Below are 25,002 nucleotides of genomic sequence, written 5' to 3' on the forward strand. Positions count from 1 at the left end.
TGATTTATCGATATAGAATAGCATGCGATGGCCTTACTATCTTGAAAACATGTTTACAGAAGTTACTTCGAAGACAAAGGGAACGTTTTTTTTAGAAATTTCTGGCTATAAATAGTACTTTTAATTGCCGATAGAGAGCCAATCACACTTCTATAAACTTCCTGTTTGTCATTACACTTCCATATTTTATCACCAGGGGGAACTGAAAGTTCTATTTTATATTGGAAAGAAAGGCAGCTAAAGTTTAATGTATTCTGAAGTGTATGTCCACTGAAAAGGTAAGACCTGCTAACTGACTTGATTTTTTAAATTACTAAGAGTTATTTGGTGCGTACATACGTATTATTTATATATATAACCTTATTAACCTATATTGTGTCATTTTGTATGAAACTTTCTATTAATATAACAGATTATTAAACATCTGATTATCGGTATATCAATCTTTAAAACATATTATTATTTGCCTGTTACTTTAACGGATTCCGGACTTGTTTATAAAATAAATTTTAAAAGCTCGGATGAAAAATTAATTTTGGTTGATTATTTTGTTTCTTAAATTTAATCTATTTGTGTAGCTGATAAATTAACGGATATAATTTTGTGTTGGTTGAGACGAGCGGTTACTGTACGAATTAACTTTGGATTTCGGGGGGGGGGGCACATAGTTTTAGCCCCCTTTAGTGACTCGGCGGTAAGTTTGTAGACTGATATAAACAAGTTTATATGCCCCCTTGGGAGACAGAATATATTGACAAACAAACAAATATTAACTTTTATTTCGTGAAATTAAAATTCAACAACTTATTTGTAAATTTTAGGACATAAGTTTTTCTTCAGAAATTTTGTCTTAAGTTTATTTACACAAAGAGGTTATTTTTAAGACAACTATTTATCCACTTTAAGCAAGCAATTGAATGAAGTTGAACTTCTGAATAACAGTAAAATTGGGTCTTCTAAAGTATGACTGGTGTCGTATGTTTTGAGTAAAATATTTTATTCTCAACTTATAGCAGGTAGTTTTGTCATCCAAGGCCAACAATTAAAAAGCTAAAGCTATGGCACTACTAGACGTCATATAGTGGAATATACCATTTCAAAGTTACCAAGAACTTTGTGTTATTTTGATACATTCATATGGTGTCAAACCTTCCAGAAGAAATGAGTACAAAAAACAACCAATAGAGGTGTTACACGTCAGCCCTGAAAAAAAATGACTGTTCACAATATTACAGAATCATTAAAAATGTTAGTCTTTAATCAGTGATCGAATAGTCACAACTGTTTTTAAAATATCCTTAAAAGCTGTAACTTGTAATGAAATAATAGATTATGCTATTGTCAGGAAATTTAGATTATTGTAATGTAATATTTAAAAATATTAAATATTATATATCTAGAAACGACAACAGTTAAAAACTGTATTGACCCTCTAATTAGACAATGAGAAATTTACCTAAAATCAGGGTTCGATTCCCCTCGGTGGGCTCAGCAGGTAGCCCAACGTGGCTTTGCAATATGAAAACATACACACATACCACATGGTGCTTCTACAAGGACCGCGCTCTGATTCTGCCGTGCAGTCTCAAGTTATTTTACACTTCAAATAATTTCGTCTTTAGCCAGCTCCATAATGTTTTAAAGATGGCTATAAATTAGTTTACTTATTCATAATAGTTGTTTACTAAGATGTTGAGATTTTGATGCGTATAGAGTGAATAGCGACTTTTTAAATACGTCTTATTCTGCGTATATTTTGTCTTTAATACAGGTTTCTTAGAATGAATACAGTTCCGTTGTGTTATATTTTATCTATATTGGTCGCAGTCACTGTTTCTATTGACTATGAAACGCAGTGGGAAAATATGAACATCGAAGATAATCTCTTTTCGCTAACAAAGAGCTCAGATGAACTCTCGCATAATGAAATGGGTGAATACAACATGGATAACAGTGAAATTAATAAAGACTACAAATGGGATACTGACCACAGTCATCACTTTCACGCTAGCTATGACCACCATTTTGGACATGACATGCATAGCAAAGAGGGTAAGATGAAATAGACTCATTTAGCAATTTTTCCGATCTTTGATTTTTCATTTGTCTGTTTCTCTTTTGATTTGCAATCCCACTATTCTTTGGTAAAAGAGTAGTCCAAGAGTTGGCGGTGGGTACTGATGACTAGATGCTCTCCCTCTAGTCTTACACTGCTAAATTACAGACGGCTAGTGCAGATAGCCCTCGTGAAGCTTTGAAAGAAATTCAGACCAAACATTTTGATGACGAGAAACCAGCTTGAAGAAAAATATATCTCAGGACGGCTGGTATGGGTATTAACTCTTTTTTGTCCCATGTTAGTACAGCTGTAAGTCTACGGATTTACAATGCTGAAACCAGGAATTTGATTCTCCTCGGTGCACTCAATAGATAGCCCGATGTGGCTTTGTTATAAGAAAACACACCCATATATTAACACTTTTACTAATAAAACAGAGAACTCTCTCTTTGTTAACCTGAAGATGACTTAAGAAGGTCGAAATGTCGTTCTCTGCTTTATTAATAAAAGTGTTAATACCTATACCAGCCATCCTGAGACCAAACCTTTCTGATCGATTTTTTTATCAAGTGACTCGGACCATTTCTGAAGGATATTGAAGAATAAAATTCTAAATACGTTCACCAAGTTTAACCAAAATCCAATTACTTTTGACTGATCTATAGGGCAAAACGGTACGAAAAATCGGCTCCCATGTTAACATGTTGACAAACACACATAAACAGGGGTGAAAACACCCCGTAACTCTCGGTGGCGTAGGTAACTATGTTACGAAGTTACAGAATATTTTGTTTCATCGAATGAAGTGTTGAATTCTGTAAATAGATATTACACATTCATACATGGATGTTATACGAGTTTGTTTAGTTTACTGGCTGGGACTCTTTATGCTAGTATAATTTGCCTACTAAATAGTGCCTTACCAACATTATGTGGGCTGGAATACTGACTTCAGCAGGTAAGTTTATTTAACTTACTTACCCCCAAGTTGTATATCTTATTATTTTTGTACTGTTATTTATTTTTTGATTGTATCTTCTTTTTTAGTTTGGAGACCAGTCACCATTTCGCAACTGTCTATAGAAAGTAAAGAGTGATATAAGGGGATCCTTTCGATTAGTACAGCGTTGTTTTATTTTTTGTTTGGGCTTGTTTATATATATGTATATATATAAATATAACATCGGCCTGTTTCAAGAACTAAAATATTTGAGTATAAGCTTACTTTATAATTTGATAGATGCCGCTCTTCACATACAACTTGTAATGGACGCAAGAGTCGGTGCCTGTTTGTTGTTGTTTCTATGCATTGGGTTGTATTAATCGTTAATGGATAGAAATTCTATTAATCATAAGTATAGATGAAAGTAAGCTACTTTTGATAAGTATATACTAAACCGGGAAAGGGTTTTCAAAATACGATTAACTTGCATTTGTTAAAGTTAGAAGAATTACTAAAGAGTTATAACTCGGTTATTCTCAGAATAAACGCTTAACGAGATATCCTGCGAACCAGTTTGCAGAAAACGTTTTTCATGTGACTGTTTTTATTTGTTTCTTTTTACATTCCCCTTCTTTAGAAAATAGTTCAAATGAGCCGTGGAGAAATGAAATGGATAAACACGATACTCATGAGAGTACCTATCGTTTGGGTAAACAATACAACGAAAGAGAACCTAAAACTGGCAACAGTGACGAAAATAACAACAAGCTGAATCATGACCATGATAATCTGCATGACTTCAACCAAGACTCTCATCATGCACATGGTAAAGTCCTTTCAGTGCCTTCTTTCATAGAGTTATATTTATACCAGAGCGAATACACATAATAAACAAATACAGAATTTACGTATAGAATACAAACAACCCGTTCACCCAATACTTATACCAGGACTTTGAAAGATGTTGACCCCCCCTTAACCAGATTTATCCTCATCTGTTTCTGTAGTATATAAAACAAAATAAATTAACTTTATCTTCACTAGAAACAGGGGTTTTTGATACTCCTGGAGGACAGCACAAATAGCTTTGCGCTCAATAACAAACAACGTAATATTATAGTATTTAAACATAATACCATAAATCTGTTTAAAATATTTGTCCCCCAGTGGCACAGCAATATGTCTACGGACTCATACCCCTAGAAACCGAGTTTCGATACCCGTGGTTAGTAGAGCACAGATATCCCATTGTGTATCTTTGTGTTTAATAACCATCCTTACGGGAAAATATATTTACTTTTGAAGAGACCCGACATGGCTGAGTGGATTAAGGCGTTCGACTCGTAATCTGAGGGTTGCATGTCCGAATCCCCGTCACACCAAACATGCTCGCCCTTTCAGCCGTGGGGGCGTTATTATGTGACGATCAATCCCACTATTCGTTGGTAAAAGAGTATCCCAAGAGTTGGCGGTGTGTAGTGATGACTAGCTGCCTTTCCTCTAGTCTTACATTGGTAAATTAGGGACGGCTATCGCAGATAGCCCTCGAGTAGCTTTGTGCGAAATTTAAAAAAACAACTTTTGACGAAAATATTTGTTTTGAATAAAAAAAAATTCACAGCGATAAAAGTATCAACAAATAATCAATTTCTTCTGAGAATTGTACTTAAGTGTGAATTACTAGAGCCAATAGATGGCGCTAAATTATTTTTTTTCTTCAAAACACTGCTTTCCAATTTAACATTTTAAGAGACAACAGCACGTCGTACTTCCTGTTGTGCAAAGATATTTTGTTTGTTTTTGTAAAACTGGGTCGTTTCATACAACGTTGTTTGGTCACGCACAGGGAAATAACATTTTTATTTGTATTTGTTGAAAATAATTTAGTTATATGTAATAATCAGATATATCTCAGATTTTACATTCATTTTGCTCAAACTGGGATAAATCTAGCTAATATGTAACGAGACAAGACTAGTTAAACCATAAAATAAGAAACAAGTCCAAATTAAACAATAAACTTACATGCTACGTTACATGTAACCTATTTCAGTTAGTTAATTTTAATTAAAAAAGTAGAAAAAAAACGTATTTATTGATAACTTCTATTTAAAAGTACATTAAGAAAATGACGAAAGAAACTGGTAAAATTAGTCAATGGGGGGCATCTATAGAGTATATATAATAAAGCAATTGAAATAGCATGCATCTCGCTGTGCCCGTCTGTGCATCCGAGGGTTCAAGGCTCGTTTCTCGTCGCCACAGAATCGCGCTCGACACTTTGAAGAAGATAATAGGTTATAAAGTGATGGTCAAAATCTATTACTTGATTAGAACAGGTAAGCTGAGAGTTAGAACGGATGTTGTTAGCTGGCTACACTTTCTCTATTCAGTCAGCTTAAAATTCAAAGATAGGCTACAGTTCAGTTTGTATAGCAGAACTATCCGAAACAAACCAAATCTAAAATTTGCCTATAATCATCAAATGGTTCACAGCCAATGAGATATCTTTATTTTCTTTTTCGTGTAACTAATCATTAATCAGAAAAGTCGAATCTCATTAACTCCACATTGAAATTCACAAATAAGTCTGAACCAAATAACCAATTAAGTAACTATCCACGTGGTCACTGACTTATATTGTAAGAAGAGTCTTTACCGAGTACTTAATTGCACATTAAACATATTAACTACTGACGTATGACGACCTTTGCGACCACAACTTGAATAGGGTTATAATCACTCTCAAGTTCTGTAAGATATGTAGGTTAAAACTGTAATTTGTTATATGTTTAACGTTGTAAGCCTTCACTCAAACTTATCGACGAGTCAGTGGAAGTCAAGAATATACTAACTACTTGCACGTATTAAGTAGCAGTACAACAGAATATGTTTGTTTGTTTTTGAATTTCGCACAAAGTTACGAGAGGGCTATCTGTGCTAGCCGTCCCTGATTCAGCAGTGTAAGACTAGAGGGAGGCAGCTAGTCATCGCCACCCACCGCCAACTCTTGGGCTACTCTTTTATCAACGAATAGTGATTGACCGTCACATTATAACGCCCCCCACGGCTGAAAGGGCGAGCATGTTTGGTGCGGCGGGGATGCGAACTCGCGACCCTCAGATTACGAGTCGCATACCTTAACCCACCTGGCCTTGGCGGGCCACAAAATATGTCCTTGTTGAATGTTCTCACTGCGGTCACCAGTCACAACCACTTCTACCACGACTATACAGTGCTGAAGATTAGCACGAGATCATCTCTTCATTTGTTAAGGTATTAGAAAATTCACTCCTACACTCAAGACAAAACTTGTAGTTAATAACAGATGTTACACAGCCTATTGCCAGACAGAAAGACCTGAAAATCGTGAGCACAGAAATCGTCAAGTTTGAACTTGAAAATCCGCAAAGCCAGCTTGTCACGTAAAACTTGACAAAATTCGATCTTTCGTCTCGAAAATGCAACGAAACTCTCGACATGTTGTTCTGTAGCTCCCAAAGCGAGATTAGTTCTGGTCAGAGTCATTCCATTTTGACGTTGACCTGCGCTCTAAAAATGATTTTAAACATAACGAAAAAAGCAGTAAAACGTTTCTCCTCTTGTTGGGAGAGGTTTAAAAATTCGGGTCGAAACGTTCTAAAAGATTGTTAGCTGTTAGATGAGAAATAAAACAAAAACAAATTACCCTCTCCTTCTTGTCGTCTTTTGATTTGATACCAATGTTTTCAGTGACGTTTTTATCGTTTTAACTTTAATTTAAATCCACTCGTTACAGTTCGGCATGGCCAGGTGATTAAGGCACTCGACTCGTGATCCCAGAGTCGCTGGTTCGAATCCCCCGTCACACCAAACATGCTCACCCTTTCAGCCGTGGGGACATTATAACGTGACCGTCAGCCCCACTATTTTCGTTTGTAAAGGAGTAGCCCAAGAGTTGGCGGTGGGTGGTGATGACTAGTTGCCTTCCCTTTAGTCTTACACTGCTAAATTAGGGACGGCTAGCACAGATAGCCCTCGTGTAGCTTTGCGCGAAATTCCAAACAAACAAACCAATCGTTACTTTATCCACAACGCGCAACCACCACACCTTCATGCCTTGTACGTGTATTTAAGACTGGAACAAATATGAGACATTTTATCGTTGGGTGTTGACTAATTTAACAAACAAACCAATCGTTACTTTATCCACAACGCGCAACCACCACACCTTCATGCCTTGTACGTGTATTTAAGACTGGAACAAATATGAGACATTTTATCGTTGGGTGTTGACTAATTTAACAAACAAACCAATCGTTACTTTATCCACAACGCGCAACCACCACACCTTCATGCCTTGTACGTGTATTTAAGACTGGAACAAATATGAGACATTTTATCGTTGGGTGTTGACTAATTTAACAAACAAACAAACCAATCGTTACTTTATCCACAACGCGCAACCACCACACCTTCATGCCTTGTACGGGTATTTAAGACTGGAACAAATATGAGACATTTTATCGTTGGGTGTTGACTAATTTAACAAACAAACAAACCAATCGTTACTTTATCCACAACGCGCAACCACCACACCTTCATGCCTTGTACGGTGAACCTGACGATGACCGAAGAAGGTCGAAACGTTGTTCGCTCTTCTATGTAAAGTGTTTTCTCAGCCCAAACGAGCCGTTTTTGCATATAAATATGAGACATTTTATCGTTGGGTGTTGACTAATTTAACACGGTGTGTGTATGTTTGTGTGTTTTTCTTATAGCAAAGCCACATCGGGATATATGCGGAGCCCACAGAGGGAATCGAACCCCTGATTTTAGCGTTATAAATCCGCAGACTTACCGCTGTACTAGCAGGGGCAATTTAACACCGAAAACAGGTGTTCTTTAAATAAATTGCCTTTTAAAATGTGATGGTCACACCAAAAATTTGACACAAACGAAAGGATATTTTATTTTCAGAGGAAGATTTCTCTGTGAGAAGTGATCAATTATCGTAAAAATGGTAGTTTGGAAACACTAATACTAGCCTGGTAGTTAGAGGGCGCTGGACTTACAATCTGCAAGTTGCGAGTGCGAATCCTCTTTACTAAAACATACTCGTCCTTTCAGCTGTGGGGGACTTTATAATGTGGCCGTCAATTCCACTATTTGTTGTTTAAAAAGTAACCCAAGACGTGGCGGTGGGTGGTGTTGGCTAGCTGCTAGTCCATTGAGTAGCTTTGTTCTCAATTCAAACAACTAGTCTATCACTGCTAAATTAGGGACGTCTAGTGCAGATAGCCCTCGAGTAGCTTTGCACGAGATGCAAAATAACACTAATGGTAAATTATCGTTGAAAGGCATCGATTGCAATGTTTTTATTATCATTGTTTATTGTCTATTGTGACGACCAAAACAAACACTGATATCTGTCTGATCAATTTCCAATTTAAGGAACAAAAAAAAAACGCACTTCTCTCTTTTTTCTTTTTTTTCGCAGATGATGATGGCCACAAATATCACGAGCATCACGAGGAGCATGAAAACGAACATGCTATAAGAAATGAAGCTGGATCTTTCCACAAAACCATACCATGTTTCGTTGTAGCCTCGTGCGTTGTTCTTATGAAGTAAAGGACTCAAATAGAAATACATCTGTACCTTTCAGGTCTAAACTTTATACACAGCTGATAATACGAACATTTACCAACATTAATGTTTTTATTGTCACATCACCGTTACTAAGACCTTTGTATTTTTAATAGAAAATCTTCGAATTACGGCGCTGAAATTAAAGAAGAAAAAATATTTGATTTGGTGTGATATACCGATGCTAAGTTCTTGATTTGATGTGATATACCGATGCTAAGTTCTTGATTTGGTGTGATATACCGATGCTAAGTTCTTGATTTGGTGTGATATACCGATGCTAAGTTCTTGATTTGGTGTGATATACCGATGCTAAGTTCTTAATTTGGTGTGATATACCGATGCTAAGTTCTTGATTTGGTGTGATATACCGATGCTAAGTTCTTGATTTGGTGTGATATACCGATGCTAAGTTCTTGATTTGGTGTGATATACCGATGCTAAGTTCTTGATTTGGTGTGATATACCGATGCTAAGTTCTTGATTTGGTGTGATATACCGATGCTAAGTTCTTGATTTGGTGTGATATACCGATGCTAAGTTCTTAATTTGGTGTGATATACCGATGCTAAGTTCTTGATTTGGTGTGATATACCGATGCTAAGTTCTTGATTTGGTGTGATATACCGATGCTAAGTTCTTGATTTGGTGTGATATACCGATGCTAAGTTCTTGATTTGGTGTGATATACCGATGCTAAGTTCTTGATTTGGTGTGATATACCGATGCTAATTTCTTGATTTGGTGTGATATACCGATGCTAAGTTCTTGATTTGGTGTGATATACCGATGCTAAGTTCTTGAGCTATAAATATACTTTTGGTCATTAATTGCAAAAAAATCGATAGTTGTTTTCGTTTCTAAAATGTCTAGGGAGAAAATTCTTCACAAGTCTGTGTGTGCATATTTTGACACGGAGTTGATAAAATATTTCGATTAGCCAAAGTAGACGAAATGACAAACGTGGAAAATTAGAACTGAGAATCATCAGATAAGCAGCCTACTTTATTTTATCTCTGATATTTTAGAATAAGTCCTTTACATATGGGTATATGTCTGTGTATGAATAAATATATATATGTATATATAACTGTGTCCATCGAGTATATTAACGTAGTAAAAATGTTGCTCTCGTATTTAGTATTAGTTATGTTTATACAATTAATAGATTAATTACATGTTGATAATTGCTGGTTTTTACTTATTATATTTCTGATGAATTATCGTTGATAATAATAAAAGTGTTAATTGTTAGAATTTATAAACCTAGAAGATGACAGATGTCGTTTCTGAATATATGTATCACCTTACTAGGTGCAAAACTGACGTACTTACCAAAGAGTTATGTTTTAAGAGTAAATAAACCCTAATTAACAGTAACAAATGTTTTCATTTCTTGCTTTTGAAGCTCATGTATCATACGGAGTGCATAATTATTCTCGTGGTTCATGGCACGCGCACGTTTCACTGACGTCACGACAATACATATTGCAACTTTAAGCGTCCCTCTTGTGACGTCATCTTAGTGTCTACTGACTTGCCGACAGACAACATACTACTGTATATTGGTGCAAGTGGTTAAAACATGTGACCTCTATGTGAACCAGTTCTCATATTTGTTCGACGTTAAAAATGTGATTACTCGCGCTGTACACACGTTTTCTAAATCAAGATAAAGGATATTGTAATACAAGCTGGTTACTAAGGTAGCAATTAAACTATGAATGCTGGTTACTAAGGTAGCAATTAGACTGTGAATGCTGGTTACTAAGGTAGCAATTAAACTATGAATGCTGGTTACTAAGGTAGCAATTAAACTATGAATGCTGGTTACTAAGGTAGCAATTAGACTATGAATGCTGGTTACTAAGGTAGCAATTAGACTATGAATGCTGGTTACTAAGGTAGCAATTAGACTATGAATGCTGGTTACTATGGCAGCAATTAGACTATGAATGCTGGTTACTAAGGTAGCAATTAGACTATGAATACTGGTTACTAAGGTAGCAATTAGACTATGAATGCTGGTTACTATGGCAGCAATTAGACTATGAATGCTGATTACTAAGGTAGCAATTAGACTATGAATGCTGGTTACTAAGCATCTTTCATTCTCATCTTTTTTACTACAATCCCCTGAGGGCCCAGCACGGCCAGGTGGGTTAAGGTGTTAGACTCGTAATCCGAGGGTCGCGGATTCGAATCCCCGTCGCACAAAACATGCTCGCCCTATCAGCCGTGGTGGCGTTATAATGTGACAATCAATCCCACTATTCGTTGGTAAAAGAGTAGCCCAAGAGTTGGCAGTGGGTGGTGATGACTAGCTACCTTCCCTCTAGTCTTACACTGCTAAATTAGGGACGGCTAGCGCAGATAGCCCTCGAGTAGCTTTGCGCGAAATTCCAAATAAATAAGTAGCAGTTTTATCTTTCAATAAAAGCAGACTGTGTACATGCCGCTTGGAAGCTAACAGTAGCTAAAAGTAGGCTGAAAATATCATTATTAAAAAAGAATCGGTGTAACTGGAACCATGAACTTACCAGAGATCAAGATAAATCATTTGTCCTGCAGTTACACTTAAGATAACTTTCAAATAGCTTTGATAAGAATTAATACTCTCTCTCTAACAGTCTCGATGTAGATAAATCAGCGTATGGCACAATGAATAACAGTTTGGTTTGCTTTGTTTTGAATTTCGCGTAAAGCTACATGAGGGCTATCTGCGCTAGCCGTCCCTAATTTAGCAGTGTAAGACTAGAGAGAAAGCAGCTAGTCATCACCACCCACCGCCAACTCTTGGGCTACTCTTTTACCAACGAATAGTGGGATTTACCGTAACGTTATAACGTCCCCACGGCTGAAAGGGTGAACATGTTTGGTGTGACGGGGATTCGAACCCGTGACTCTCGGTTCACGAGTCGAGTGCCTTAACCACCTGGCCATGCCGGGCCGAATAGAAAATTAAATGTTAATACGTCTACCACTTTTTCTGAATATTTAAGTATAGACACAGGTTTTCCCGAGGAAGAAGGGTTAACTAGCCCTATATTATTCATCATTTATGTGAGTGAAATATCTCTTATAGATTTAAAAGAAAAAGTAACTCAAAAAATAGAAATTATTGTAACACATAGAGAAAAAAAAATACTCCGAAGAGAAATATACTATTATTCACAAAATTTATTAAGAAAAAAGACCCCTCCCCCAGATGTGTGTATTTTCTTATATCAAAGCCACATCAGGCTATCTGCTGTGTCCACCGAAGGGAATCAAACCCCTTATTTTAAGGTTGTAAATTCGTAAGCTTACCGCTGCCTCAGCTCAGGACCTCTCTTAGACGGAACCTTTCTCCAAGTCGCCACGCATGTTAAGTATCTGGATCTAATCTGTAACTGAAAATCAAACTGGAATAACTGAACAAAAGTAAGCAATGAAATTCAATGGGGTTCAAAATGAAACCTGGCAAGAAGCCAACTATATTTGAATTACAACACTAGGGACACAACTACCAACTTGAAACTTTGCAGGAGCCACTTCAGTTCAGTGGCAGATTCTGCGAAGTCACACCTAACAGAACTAGAGGTATGGTAATCACAACAACACACAGCATTCCAAGAACCACAAACACAGCATTCTTACATAGTTACGCAGACGTTAGTCTTTTAGATAGATGAAGAACACGTGTTAAGAAACATTCAAATGCAATTATTTGTTAACCACCAGAAAACTTCGTCATACATAATAAATATGGATCTAAGAACCTACAGCCGTTGAATCTAATTAATTCATAGTATGTATTACGACCACCTAGTACTTGGCAAACTAGCAACCAGTAGTCACGTTTATTACTAGTTTTATTGAAAAACATAACAATTATTATTTGTTAAAATAAAATTATAATTCTGTATCCGTATGAACCATTAACGTGCTCATGAAAAAACAAAAACTTTGTCCAAGCAAGTTTTAATATATAATCAAGGAAAGTTCTGCTCTTCATAAACATGGCCAGAAAAGGCACTCTGCCAGGTGGTTAAGGCACTCTACTCGTAATCCGATGGTCACGGGTTCGAATCCCCGTCACACTAAACATGCTCATTGTTTCAGGCGTGAGGGCGTTATAATGTGTTGGCCAATCCCACTATTCGTTGGTAAAAGAGTAGCTCAAGAGTTGGCGGCGGGTGGTGGTGACTAGCTGACTTCCCTCTATTCTTACACTGCAAAACTAGGGAGGGCTTGCGCAGATAGCCCTCGTGTAGCTTTGCGCGAAATTCAAAACAACCCAAACCAATACGCTACTCGTATAGCGCATGCGCCACTTGGACGAATTACTAAAAATTGATATAATGCTGTTCAAAAAATAGTGGCAGGTTTCAAATTTTAACTTTGATAATAAATATATAAATATCAAAAGCCATTCTCTGCTGCTGCTCTGTTATCGAATCTTTTGTCCTGTAAAAATTTGTCCAAATGTTTGTAAACGTCTGGGCAGTAAGGAGGATGAGGTAATGTTTTGTTGAGCTACTGGAGCGTCATTTGAGCAACGTGTGGCTGAACATTATCATGAAACAAAATTGGTCATCTTCGATTGACTAATACTAGCATTGTTCATCTAGCTTTCTATTAGTTTATTGGTCCTCTTCGATTGACTAATACTAGCAATATTCATCTAGCTTTCTATTAGTTTATTGGTCCTCTTCGATTGACTAATACTAGCATTGTTCATCTAGCTTTCTATCAGTTTATTTGTCCTCTTCGATTGACTAATACTAGCATTGTTCATCTAGCTTTCTATCAGTTTATTGGTCCTCTTCGATTGACTAATACTAGTATTGTTCATCTAGCTTTCTATCAGTTTATTGGTCCTCTTCGATTGACTAATACTAGCATTGTTCATCTAGCTTTCAATCAGTTTATTGGTCCTCTTCGATTGACTAATACTAGCATTGTTCATCTAGCTTCTATCAGTTTATTGGTCCTCTTTGATTGACTAATACTAGCATTGTTCATCTAGCTTTCTATCAGTTTATTGGTTCTCTTCGAATGACTAATACTAGCATTGTTCATCTAGCTTTCTATCAGTATATTGGTCCTCTTCGATTGACTAATACTAGCATTGTTCATCTAGCTTTCTATCAGTTTATTGGTCCTCTTCGATTGACTAATACTAGCATTGTTCATCTAGCTTTCTATTAGTTTATTGGTCCTCTTCGATTGACTAATACTAGCATTGTTCATCTAGCTTTCAATTAGTTTATTGGTCCTTTTCGATTGACTAATACTAGCATTGTTCATCTAGCTTTCTATTAGTTTATTGGTCCTCTTCGATTGACTAATACTAGCATTGTTCATCTAGCTTTCTATCAGTTTATTGGTCCTTTTTGATTGACTAATACTAGCATTGTTCATCTAGCTTTCTATCAGTTTATTGGTCCTCTTCGATTGACTAATACTAGCATTGTTCATCTAGCTTTCTATCAGTTTATTGGTCCTCTTCGATTGACTAATACTAGCATTGTTCATCTAGCTTTCTATTAGTTTATTGGTCCTCTTCGATTGACTAATACTAGCATTGTTCATCTAGCTTTCTATTAGTTTATTGGTCCTCTTCGATTGACTAATACTAGCATTGTTCATCTAGCTTTCTATCAGTTTATTGGTCCTTTTCGATTGACTAATACTAGCATTGTTCATCTAGCTTTCTATCAGTTTATTGGTCCTTTTCGATTGACTAATACTAGCATTGTTCATCTAGCTTTCTATCAGTTTATTGGTCCTCTTCGATTGACTAATACTAGCATTGTTCATCTAGCTTTCTATCAGTTTATTGGTCCTTTTCGATTGACTAATACTAGCATTGTTCATCTAGCTTTCTATTAATTTATTGGTCCTCTTCGATTGACTAATACTAGCATTGTTCATCTAGCTTTCTATCAGTTTATTGGTCCTCTTCTATTGACTAATACTCGCATTGTTCATCTAGCTTTCTATCAGTTTATTGGTCCTTTTCGATTGACTAATACTAGCATTGTTCACGCAGCTTTTTATCAGTTTCTTCCAATACTTGAAAGTAAACCTCTGTAGTGATGTTTTGGCCCCAGTTGAACAAGCTGTAATGGATAATACTGGCCACAGACACCATACAATGACCATAATTTTCTGTTGGTGAAACTTGGCTTTGAGCAGTGTTTTGGAGCTTCGTCACAGCTGAGCCACCAGGCAGATCGCTTTCTGTTGTCATAAAGGATCCACTTTTCGTCGCAGGTTATATTTCGATCAAGAAATGGGTCATTTGTGCTGCGCAAGATCAGCATAGAGCACAATTCAAAATTACAGTTTTTCTGATATTTGTGCCTGTGTGGAACCCACTTGTTAAATATTTAACTTTTCCAATTTGTTCAAGATGGTCCAAAATTGTAGAAATGCTAACATCTAATCCTTGTGCCATTTCTTGAACAGTTTGGTATGGGCTTTTTTTCCACTAATGCTCTCAGTTGGTCGTTTCCAACAACAGAAGGATGTCCTCTGCCCTCCTTATCTTTAAGACTCACATCTCCATTATGAAATGTTTGGAACCAACTCTGTACTGTACCTATGTTCCTTCGTCCCATGCTTGGTTGATATTGTGTGCTGTTTGTGATGTATTATGACCAAGTTTGAATTCACGCACAACTTTCCTTTTCCCAACATTGATTGTAAGGGTCTGAAATATTGGAAATAAGTTTTAGATAAAAACTACTAATTAATAGAATAAAAACTTTAGTTTTTCAATGGTATGAAGTCGTTAAAAGACAGGTTTATTATCCTTATAAATGACTAACATCTTGATATAAAAATCCACCATTATTTTTCAAACAGTCTTAATACATTTTATGGAAAACAAAGTTTGATAATGAACAGTAGAGTCATGGTAACAATTATAAACATCATTAATGTTTTTACCATTACAACAATTATAAACATTATTAATATTTTTACCACTACAATAATTGTAAACAATGTTAATGTTTTTAGCATTACAACAATTATAAGCATTATTAATGTTTTTACCATTACACAATTATAAACATCGTTAATATTTTTACCACTACAATAATTATAAACAATGTTAATGTTTTTACCACTACAATAATTATAAACAATGTTAATGTTTTTAGCATTACAACAATTATAAGCATTATTAATGTTTTTACCACTACAACAATTATAAACATCGTTAATGTTTTTACCACTACAATAATTATAAACATTATTAATGTTTTTACCACTACAACAATTATAAACATCGTTAATGTTTTTACCACTACAACAATTATAAACATCGTTAATGTTTTTACCACTACAATAATTATAAACATTATTAATGTTTTTACCACTACAACAATTATGAACAATGTTAATGTTTTTACCACTACAACAATTATAAACATCGTTAATGTTTTTACCACTACAACAATTATAAACATCGTTAATGTTTTTACCACTACAACAATTATAAACATCGTTAATGTTTTTACCACTACAACAATTATGAACAATGTTAATGTTTTTACCACTACAACAATTATAAACATCGTTAATGTTTTTACCATTACACAATTATAAACATCATTAATATTTTTATTACTACAATAATTATAAACAATGTTAATGTTTTTAGCATTACAACAATTATAAACATCGTTAATGTTTTTACCACTACAACAATTATGAACAATGTTAATGTTTTTACCACTACAACAATTATAAACATCATTAATATTTTTATTACTACAATAATTATAAACAATGTTAATGTTTTTAGCATTACAACAATTATAAACATCGTTAATGTTTTTACCACTACAACAATTATGAACATTATTAATGTTTTTACCACTACAACAATTATGAACAATGTTAATGTTTTTACCACTACAACAATTATAAACATCGTTAATGTTTTTACCACTACAACAATTATAAACATCGTTAATGTTTTTACCACTACAACAATTATAAACATCGTTAATGTTTTTACCACTACAACAATTATGAACATCGTTAATGTTTTTACCACTACAACAATTATAAACATCGTTAATGTTTTTACCACTACAACAATTATGAACAATGTTAATGTTTTTACCACTACAATAATTATAAACATCGTTAATGTTTTTACCACTACAACAATTATAAACATCATTAATATTTTTATTACTACAATAATTATAAACAATGTTAATGTTTTTAGCATTACAACAATTATAAACATCGTTAATGTTTTTACCACTACAACAATTATGAACAATGTTAATGTTTTTACCACTACAACAATTATGAACAATGTTAATGTTTTTACCACTACAACAATTATAAACATCATTAATATTTTTATTACTACAATAATTATAAACAATGTTAATGTTTTTAGCATTACAACAATTATAAACATCGTTAATGTTTTTACCACTACAACAATTATGAACATTATTAATGTTTTTACCACTACAACAATTATGAACAATGTTAATGTTTTTACCACTACAACAATTATAAACATCGTTAATGTTTTTACCACTACAACAATTATAAACATCGTTAATGTTTTTACCACTACAACAATTATAAACATCGTTAATGTTTTTACCACTACAACAATTATGAACAATGTTAATGTTTTTACCACTACAATAATTATAAACATCGTTAATGTTTTTACCACTACAACAATTATAAACATCATTAATGTTTTTATTACTACAATAATTATAAACAATGTTAATGTTTTTAGCATTACAACAATTATAAGCATTATTAATGTTTTTACCACTACAATAATTATAAACATCGTTAATGTTTTTACCATTACAACAATTATAAACATCGTTAATGTTTTCACCATTACAATAATTATAAACATCTTTAATGAACCCTTCGGAATTAGACGTTCCATTTTTATCACGTGTATAAAATATCATATTAAACAACTTGAAATATAAATACTAATAAAAAATGCAATAAATAATGTTAGGAAATCATAATATATACAACAAAAAGAGCTACTTAAATAGAGCCAGAGGGAACGAGTGTCAATTGATTCTTGGATATTCGTTCATAACATGTAGACTTTCTTTTACTAACAACTAGTGATTATTACGTCCATAAGTTAGAACTTTGTGAGCATATACAGAAGAGTTAAGTAGAGTCCAGTTCTGTTAGAAACTCTCATGTGTTTAAGGATCCTGTTGGTAAATGGTGAAACGTCTTGTCTATGTAGGTGGCGTTACAGGTACTACTGTGCGTTTATATACTACCATCGAACGTAAGAGTGATGTTGTAAGATGTTGTTAATTCTAAAATAATTACTGATGCAAAGTGATGAGTCGAAGACAGTAGGGATTTAGTCTGGAATTAGAAAGAGCTGAGTAGTTTGTTGAGGTAAGATTTAATCTGGGGGTATAAGAACCCGAGTAAAGTAACCCCAACATCCTGTTACTTCAAGAATTAGAAGAAGTAACGAAGTCAATCGTGTAATAAACATCCTTCGTGGTCGTGAATGGACTTATTTGTGATCTGTGTTCTCTGAGAAATCGAGAAGTCTAGTGTACGAGGTGTGATTAAAAAGGTCTATGACTTCACTGTTATTCCGAAGAATAATGTACATACATCAGTATTATATGCTACCCCCTTCAAAGTAATCTCCCCCAGCTGATACACACTTGTTCCAACATTCCTCCTGTTTTCGGAAGCAATGCTGGAAGTCTTCAGTTGTTATGTGACTAAGTTCTGCTTTCATATTGTTATGGATGGTTGGAATGGCATCAAATCTCTTTCCTTTCAACTTAATTTTGATTTTTTGGAACAGAAAAAAATCACACGGGGTAAGATCGGTAAGGGGGGGGGGGTATTACAAGAATATTTTTTTCTGCCAAAATATTCTTAAACAGACACAGCAGTGTGTGAACACGTGTTGTGTTTGAACAGATACAGTAGTGTGTGAACACGTGTTGTGTTTGAACAGACACAGCAGTGTGTGAACACGTGTTGTGTTTGAACAGACACAGCAGTGTGTGAACACGTGTTGTGTTTGAACAGACACAGCAATGTAAACATGAACACGTGTTGTGTTTGAACAGACACAGCAGTGTGTGAACACGTGTTGTGTTTGAACAGACACAGCAGTGTGTGAACACGTGTTGTGTTTGAACAGACACAGCAGTGTGTGAACACGTGTTGTGTTTGAACAGACACAGCAGTGTGTGAACACGTGTTGTGTTTGAACAGACACAGCAGTGTGTGAACACGTGTTGTGTTTGAACATACACAGCAGTGTGTGAACACGTGTTGTGTTTGAACAGACACAGCAGTGTGTGAACACGTGTTGTGTTTGAACAGACACAGCAGTGTGTGAACACGTGTTGTGTTTGAACAGACACAGCAGTGTGTGAACACGTGTTGTGTTTGAACAGACACAGCAGTGTGCGTGAACACGTGTTGTGTTTGAACAGACACAGCAGTGTGTGAACACGTGTTGTGTTTGAACAGACACAGCAGTGTGTGAACACGTGTTGTGTTTGAACAGACACAGCAGTGTGTGAACACGTGTTGTGTTTGAACAGATACAGCAGTGTGTGAACACGTGTTGTGTTTGAACAGACACAGCAGTGTGTGAAACACGTGTTGTGTTTGAACAGACACAGCAGTGTGTGAACACGTGTTGTGTTTGAACAGACACAGCAGTGTGTGAACACGTGTTGTGTTTGAACAGACACAGCAGTGTGTGAACACGTGTTGTGTTTGAACAGACACAGCAGTGTGTGAACACGTGTTGTGTTTGAACAGACACAGCAGTGTGTGAACACGTGTTGTGTTTTAACAGATACAGCAGTGTGTGAACACGTGTTGTGTTTGAACAGATACAGCAGTGTGTGAACACGTGTTGTGTTTGAACAGACACAGTAGTGTGTGAACACGTGTTGTGTTTGAACAGACACAGCAGTGTGTGAACACGTGTTGTGTTTGAACAGACACAGCAGTGTGTGAACACGTGTTGTGTTTGAACAGACACAGCAGTGTGTGAACACGTGTTGTGTTTGAACAGACACAGCAGTGTGTGAACACGTGTTGTGTTTGAACAGACACAGTAGTGTGTGAACACGCAAGTTGTGTTTGAACAGACACAGTAGTGTGTGAACACGTGTTGTGTTTGAACAGATACAGCAGTGTGTGAACACGTGTTGTGTTTGAACAGACACAGCAGTGTGTGAACACGTGTTGTGTTTGAACAGACACAGCAGTGTGTGAACACGTGTTGTGTTTGAACAGATACAGCAGTGTGTGAACACGTGTTGTGTTTGAACAGATACAGCAGTGTGTGAACACGTGTTGTGTTTGAACAGACACAGCAGTGTGTGAACACGTGTTGTGTTTGAACAGACACAGCAGTGTGTGAACACGTGTTGTGTTTGAACAGACACAGCAGTGTGTGAACACGTGTTGTGTTTGAACAGACACAGCAGTGTGTGAACACGTGTTGTGTTTGAACAGACACAGCAGTGTGTGAACACGTGTTGTGTTTGAACAGACACAGCAGTGCGTGAACACGTGTTGTGTTTGAACAGACACAGCAGTGTGTGAACACGTGTTGTGTTTGAACAGATACAGCAGTGTGTGAACACGTGTTGTGTTTGAACAGACACAGCAGTGTGTGAACACGTGTTGTGTTTGAACAGACACACAGCAGTGTGTGAACACGTGTTGTGTTTGAACAGACACAGCAGTGTGTGAACACGTGTTGTGTTTGAACAGACACAGTAGTGTGTGAACACGCGTTGTGTTTGAACAGACACAGCAGTGTGTGAACACGTGTTGTGTTTGAACAGACACAGCAGTGTGTGAACACGTGTTGTGTTTGAACAGACACAGCAGTGTGTGAACACGTGTTGTGTTTGAACAGACACAGCAGTGTGTGAACACGTGTTGGTTTGAACAGACACAGCAGTGTGTGAACACGTGTTGTGTTTGAACAGACACAGCAGTGTGTGAACACGTGTTGTGTTTGAACAGACACAGCAGTGTGTGAACACGTGTTGTGTTTGAACAGACACAGCAGTGTGTGAACACGTGTTGTGTTTGAACAGACACAGTAGTGTGTGAACACGTGTTGTGTTTGAACAGACACAGTAGTGTGTGAACACGTGTTGTGTTTGAACAGACACAGTAGTGTGTGAACACGTGTTGTGTTTGAACAGACACAGTAGTGTGTGAACACGTGTTGTGTTTGAACAGACACAGCAGTGTGTGAACACGTGTTGTGTTTGAACAGATACAGCAGTGTGTGAACACGTGTTGTGTTTGAACAGACACAGCAGTGTGTGAACACGTGTTGTGTTTGAACAGACACAGTAGTGTGTGAACACGTGTTGTGTTTGAACAGATACAGCAGTGTGTGAACACGTGTTGTGTTTGAACAGACACAGCAGTGTGTGAACACGTGTTGTGTTTGAACAGACACAGCAGTGTGTGAACACGTGTTGTCATGATGAAGAAACCAGTGACCATTCTCCCACAGCTCGCCTGTCATGATCCACATGAAATAATCTTAAACAGATACAGCAGTGTGTGAACACGTGTTGTCATGATGAAGAAACCAGTGACCATTCTCCCACAGCTCGCCTGACATGATCCACATGAAATAATCTTAAACAGATACAGCAGTGTGTGAACACGTGTTGTCATGATGAAGAAACCAGTGACCATTCTCCCACAGCTCGCCTGTCATGATCCACATGAAATATCCAGTTCATCAGAAATTTCACGGACAGTTAATCGTCTATCACTTCTTTCACCTTAGCAACCGTTTTATCAGTGGACGATATCGACGGTCGTCCAGCACGTGGGTCATCTTTGACCAATATCCTGCCATCTTAGAAGTGGTTTATCCACTGATAAACGTCATCTTTACTTAAGCAGTCATCACCAAAAGCAGTTATTAACATTCAGATGATTTCTGTTCCTTTTTTACCATTTTTCACACAAAACTTGATGTAAACATGTTGCTCTTCTTTACTGTCCATTTTTGTTACGACTGGGACAAGTGATACGTCTGTCTTTGAACACGTTTTACACAACACACGTATAAGGTCTGGAGAAATGGTTTGTTCGTTGGGTAAACCACTATTTGAACTTTGTACACACCTCAGTGAAACTCACTGCCTCTGTACTGGCACTTGCAACAGAAGAAAGTCTTAGAACCTTTTGATCAGACCTCGTATTGTTACTCTGGTTCCTTATTATTTGTTTAACAATAGGATGATCCGTATAATTAAAAAGCGTCCCACTCGTAATTGTTAGAACAGTTTGCGATGTATTGTAAATGGTTATATTCCTCCCACAAACAAATTGAAATTAACACATGTACTGTGAGATGTTTCACATGTACTGTGAGATGTTTCACATGTACTGTGAGATATTTCTTTTGAATTTAACAAATATACTCGTATTTTATGGAAAGGCGCCACTACTAGATATGTATTAATAATTATTTTGTACAGCAATGTATTTTGTTAAGATCGTAAGCGTAAACATTAATTTAATGTTAGTTTCACGTTTCAACTATGGTTTTAGTTACAGTTCAATCCGGATAAGTACATGTAATTAAATATGGATGTGAAGTCGGATCGTTTGTTTGTGTGTGTGTTTTATAAACGTCAAGCTCTCATGTCGAGGTTAGAACACTAAAGCTTACCTGTATACTGTGGCATAATACATATTCGACGCGTAACAAGTATGCAACGTACGAAACGTTGACTCCGATTTTATTGTCAATTTTTGCTATTAAAGTCTAATATTATCAGTTGGTCAAGGAAAGGAAGGGAAAAAAAACGAATTGTTATTAGTATGTTAAACCAAATATATTGAATGAGAGACGTAATTAGGTCAGTTATTTAAATATGGGTATCGAAAACTTGAAGTGTCAATTGGTTAAATGGAACTCGTACACATACGCTACAATATATAGTTCATAACTCAATTAACATTATTTTTCTCTTATAGCAATAAGGACTTTTGTAAAACTTTTTTAAAAACCGTTTAATAATAAAGCAACTAAAATGAGCATACCTGCTTTTCCTGGCGATTAAAACTGTGTAAAATATGATGATAAATATTTATTTAAACTGTATTTGTTGCAGACGGAACGGGCACGGCATGGCCAGGTGGTTAAAGCACTCGACTTGCAATCCGAGAGTCGCGGGTTCGTATCCCTGTCGCACCAAACGTGCTCGCCCATTTCAGCCGTGGGAGCGTTATAATGTGACGGTCAATCCTACTATTCGTTGGTAAAAGAGCAGCCCAAGAGTTGGCGGTGAGTGGTGATGACTAGCTGCCTTTCCTCTAGTCTTACACTGTTAAATTAGGCTAGCGTAGACAGCCCTCGTGTAGCTTTGCGCGAAATTCAAAACAAACTAAACCAAACCTTTTCTGTACTTCCTCTCCAGGTAATATACTCAAAATCTACAAACGTACATTAGACCCGTAATAGAATATGCATCACTGGATTAACATAGCACCCACACATTTACAGAATCTTCAACGAATACAAAATTCAGTTCTAACTTCGGCATATAAAATACCACGAAGCACTTCATCCACATTTATGCACAAATATGCAAACATAGACACAATATCTGTAAGACTCTTGCATAATTCTCTAAAATATTTCAATAAGAATTGGCATAAGAATAACTTAATGTGTGATCTCGACAGATACCACGTACATGATGTAAATAGTCCTAAGTACCTCTCCCCTTTTAACATGTATTTAACAAATGTTACTCAAGCTGGCCTCCTTGCACTAGACAATTAATTTCTTTTAATTTATTTATTTATTATTTTTATTTTATTTTATTTTTATTATTTTTAATTTTTTATTACTATTATTGTTACTACAAGTAGTAGTAGCATTTATCTATGGAGAAAAACAAGGAGAAAAATTACGAAAAAAACAAACATTATTGTGAAAAATACAAAAAAAAACAACAACTTGTGCGTCCATGCATGGACTGTGCCCTGAAATGGGCCTGAGTACGATATTATACTTTTGCTCAGGTCCTAAGCTTAAAAAAAAAAAATCCTTACGTCAGACGCTATCAACGTTCGGGAGGGAGGAAGAGGTCTGATGTATCTGACCCTCCTGGGTATTTAACATCGATACCCAAATACCCACACGGTGAAACTCAACTCTATACTTCTGGCTTCGACAAAATGTCGCTTATATCACAGATGTGTATAGCACATCTACATTAAAGTGCAATAAAGTTTTTGATTTTACAAAGACCTTCCACCATAACTCTTCTCGACATTTAGTACAATGAGGACTGGTTTACAGACCAATCTTTGGCATAATCAAGAAATTATGAAAAATTGGATAAATATATTTTTAAAATACAAAAATATATTCGTGTTATAATGATTTTAAGTTTTTTGTTTTGTTTTTGAATTTCATGTAGCAAAGCTGCATGAGGGCTATCTGCGCTAGCCGTCCCTAATTTAGCAGTGTAAGACTAGAGGGAAGGCAGTTAGTCATCACCACCTACCGCCAACTCTTGGGCTACTCTTTTAGCAACGAATAGTGGGATTGACCGTGGATTTATAACGCCCCCACGGTTGAAAGGGTGAGCATGTTTGGTGCGACGGGGATTCGAACCCGTGACCCTCGGATTACGAGTCGAGTGTCTTAACCCACCTGGCCATGTTGGGCCTAATGATTTTAAGAGAAAATAAATTTCGCTTTTATTTGCATCACACATAAAATAATTTTTTAAACATTTCAAGGTATTAGAACATCTAATTTACCACCATGCACTTCCTATTAAATATTCGAAGCACAACAAAATAATTTTATGAAAACTCGGTGGTGTTCTAGTAACGATCGTTTTAGGTTTGGCTTTCTTAACTATGCACATGCTCGAGTGGAAATGACGTCGCTTTGATATGGACATAGAATCAAGTCCTGGTTGATGTCACATCTTTCATTGTTCTTCAAACCTGAAGGTCGTTTTACCTGATTGTGTGACATTTGGAACCGCGCTTAAGGTTGAGTTGTTGCGCACGTGTTGCCAGCACGAGAATACTGGAGTAACGAGAACAAACCTTAGTTAGGGTTTGTGTTTGCTTATAGCAAAGCCACATCGGGCTATCCGCTGAGCCCACCGAGGGGAATTGAACCCCTAATTTTAGCGTTGTAAATCCGTAGACATACCGCTGTACTAGCGGGGAGCACCTTAGTTAGGGCTGAAAATTATTATTCCTATCTTACTTTTCAAAGTTTTTTGTTGTTGATTTTTGACAGTGAACATATAATGACATTATAGAAACTTGGAAATCTCTA

The 25,002-nt window shown here is 36.2% G+C and overlaps 1 protein-coding gene across 3 annotated transcripts in view; it reads left to right on the top strand.

Annotated features, from left to right (window-relative positions):
- The first annotated feature begins 124 nt into the window (after window positions 1-124).
- The window catches only part of LOC143231796 (uncharacterized), a 38,646-nt gene continuing 13,768 nt past the window's right edge, over window positions 125-25,002 (top strand). The window contains exons 1-4 of one of the 3 annotated variants that reach the window (XM_076466452.1): window positions 126-278; window positions 1,772-2,052; window positions 3,640-3,828; window positions 9,504-10,014. In XM_076466452.1, the coding sequence (XP_076322567.1) occupies window positions 1,782-2,052; window positions 3,640-3,828; window positions 9,504-9,553 (510 nt within the window). In that variant the 5' untranslated portion in view covers window positions 126-278; window positions 1,772-1,781 and the 3' untranslated portion in view covers window positions 9,554-10,014. Of the gene's footprint in view, window positions 279-1,771; window positions 2,053-3,639; window positions 3,829-8,481; window positions 10,015-25,002 lie in introns of those variants that run through there. The other 2 variants (XM_076466450.1, XM_076466451.1) reach the window with 2 other exon arrangements.

The sequence above is a fragment of the Tachypleus tridentatus genome, chromosome 11 (assembly GCF_004210375.1).
Source record: "Tachypleus tridentatus isolate NWPU-2018 chromosome 11, ASM421037v1, whole genome shotgun sequence".
Classification (NCBI taxonomy): domain Eukaryota; kingdom Metazoa; phylum Arthropoda; class Merostomata; order Xiphosura; family Limulidae; genus Tachypleus; species Tachypleus tridentatus.